At 46.2% G+C, this 1,188-nt stretch overlaps 1 protein-coding gene across 1 annotated transcript in view; it reads left to right on the forward strand.

Moving 5' to 3' along the window:
• Positions 1 to 1,180, forward strand: part of LOC107575763 (GTP-binding protein SAR1b-like) — a gene marked incomplete at its 3' end in the record, with an annotated part of 2,857 nt that extends 1,677 nt beyond the window's left edge. Inside the window, exons 2-5 of the mRNA XM_016262095.1 lie at positions 197 to 316; positions 628 to 678; positions 761 to 864; positions 1,049 to 1,180. Of these exons, the coding sequence (XP_016117581.1) occupies positions 197 to 316; positions 628 to 678; positions 761 to 864; positions 1,049 to 1,180 (407 nt within the window). The remainder of the gene's footprint in view (positions 1 to 196; positions 317 to 627; positions 679 to 760; positions 865 to 1,048) is intronic.
• Positions 1,181 to 1,188: the final 8 nt, after the last annotated feature.

Here is a 1,188-nt window from a genome sequence, read left to right on the forward strand (position 1 = left end):
TTCTGCCCACGTCATGCATGACCTTTCCAACGTGACTATGTAATGCGTGAGGTCAAGCTAGTGTAGTTAAAAAGTATATATATTTTTTAAATGTATAGAAAAATATAGAAAAATCAAGTAATAATCTGCTCTTATTGGACATTGGCCAGTTGGAAGTGTCATGTTCTGAAATCTCGCCTCTCTCTCTTTGTTTCAGGGCTGTACAAGAAGTCCGGCAGATTAGTATTTCTTGGTCTGGGCAATGCTGGAAAAACGACGCTTCTGCATATGCTGAACGAGCACAGACTGGGTCTGCATGTGCCGACCTTTGACCCCAGTAAGTGTACATTTCACCACACCGACCCTGCACTGCACCTTTCATAAAATGCTGCATATTGAGCTTGTCTGGCTTTGGTGTCCACTGATTCGTGTGAGCTACAGTACCAGCATACACAGAATGTTACACACATTTTAAAACCATACATCTGAGGATAAATATGGTCTGAAAAGTCTAGAGAGAAGCCTTGTAAAGTCTAGTATTTAGATATAGAAGCGTGTAAGAAGCTTTCGAAGACGTTCTGTCTGTGTGTGTTTTCAGTCAGAGAAATAAGCGCTCATTAGTTCGGCTTTGTCTCTTTCCCCTCACAGCCTCAGAAGTGCTGAGGATCGCTGGTGTGACCTTCAGCTCCTGTGATCTGAGTGAGTAGACGGAGCCACACCTCGCTGTCTGTTTGCATCAGATCGCTCGTGTGCTCAAGCTGTGTCCTGTGTTTCTGAACAGCTCGAGGGGAGTGGAGGAAGCTTCTCCCAGCCATGAGCGGCATCGTCTTCCTGGTGGACTGCGCAGATTACGCCAGGCTGCCCGAATCCAAAACAGAGCTTGACGTGAGCTTTATACTGTCTCCAGCCATTTCAGCCTTCGTTACACACTCGTGATGCGCCTCTGAACACGAGACACATGTTTGCTAGAGTCCTGCGCTGGAATTCATGAAGCATCTCTTGTCTCATGCCATACTGTACCTGTGTGTGTGTGTGTGTTGTGTGTGTGTGTGTTGGCTGTGAATAACAGGCACTAATGACAGATGAAACCATTGGAAATGTACCCATATTGATCCTCGGCAACAAGATCGACAAACCTGAAGCCATCAGTGAGGAGAAACTGCACGAGATCTTTGGCCTGTACGGTCAGACGACGGGAAAGGTAAGACA

This window comes from Sinocyclocheilus grahami, unplaced genomic scaffold (genome assembly GCF_001515645.1).
Source record: "Sinocyclocheilus grahami isolate Dianchi unplaced genomic scaffold, SAMN03320097.WGS_v1.1 scaffold2875.1, whole genome shotgun sequence".
Taxonomy (NCBI): Eukaryota; Metazoa; Chordata; class Actinopteri; order Cypriniformes; family Cyprinidae; genus Sinocyclocheilus; species Sinocyclocheilus grahami.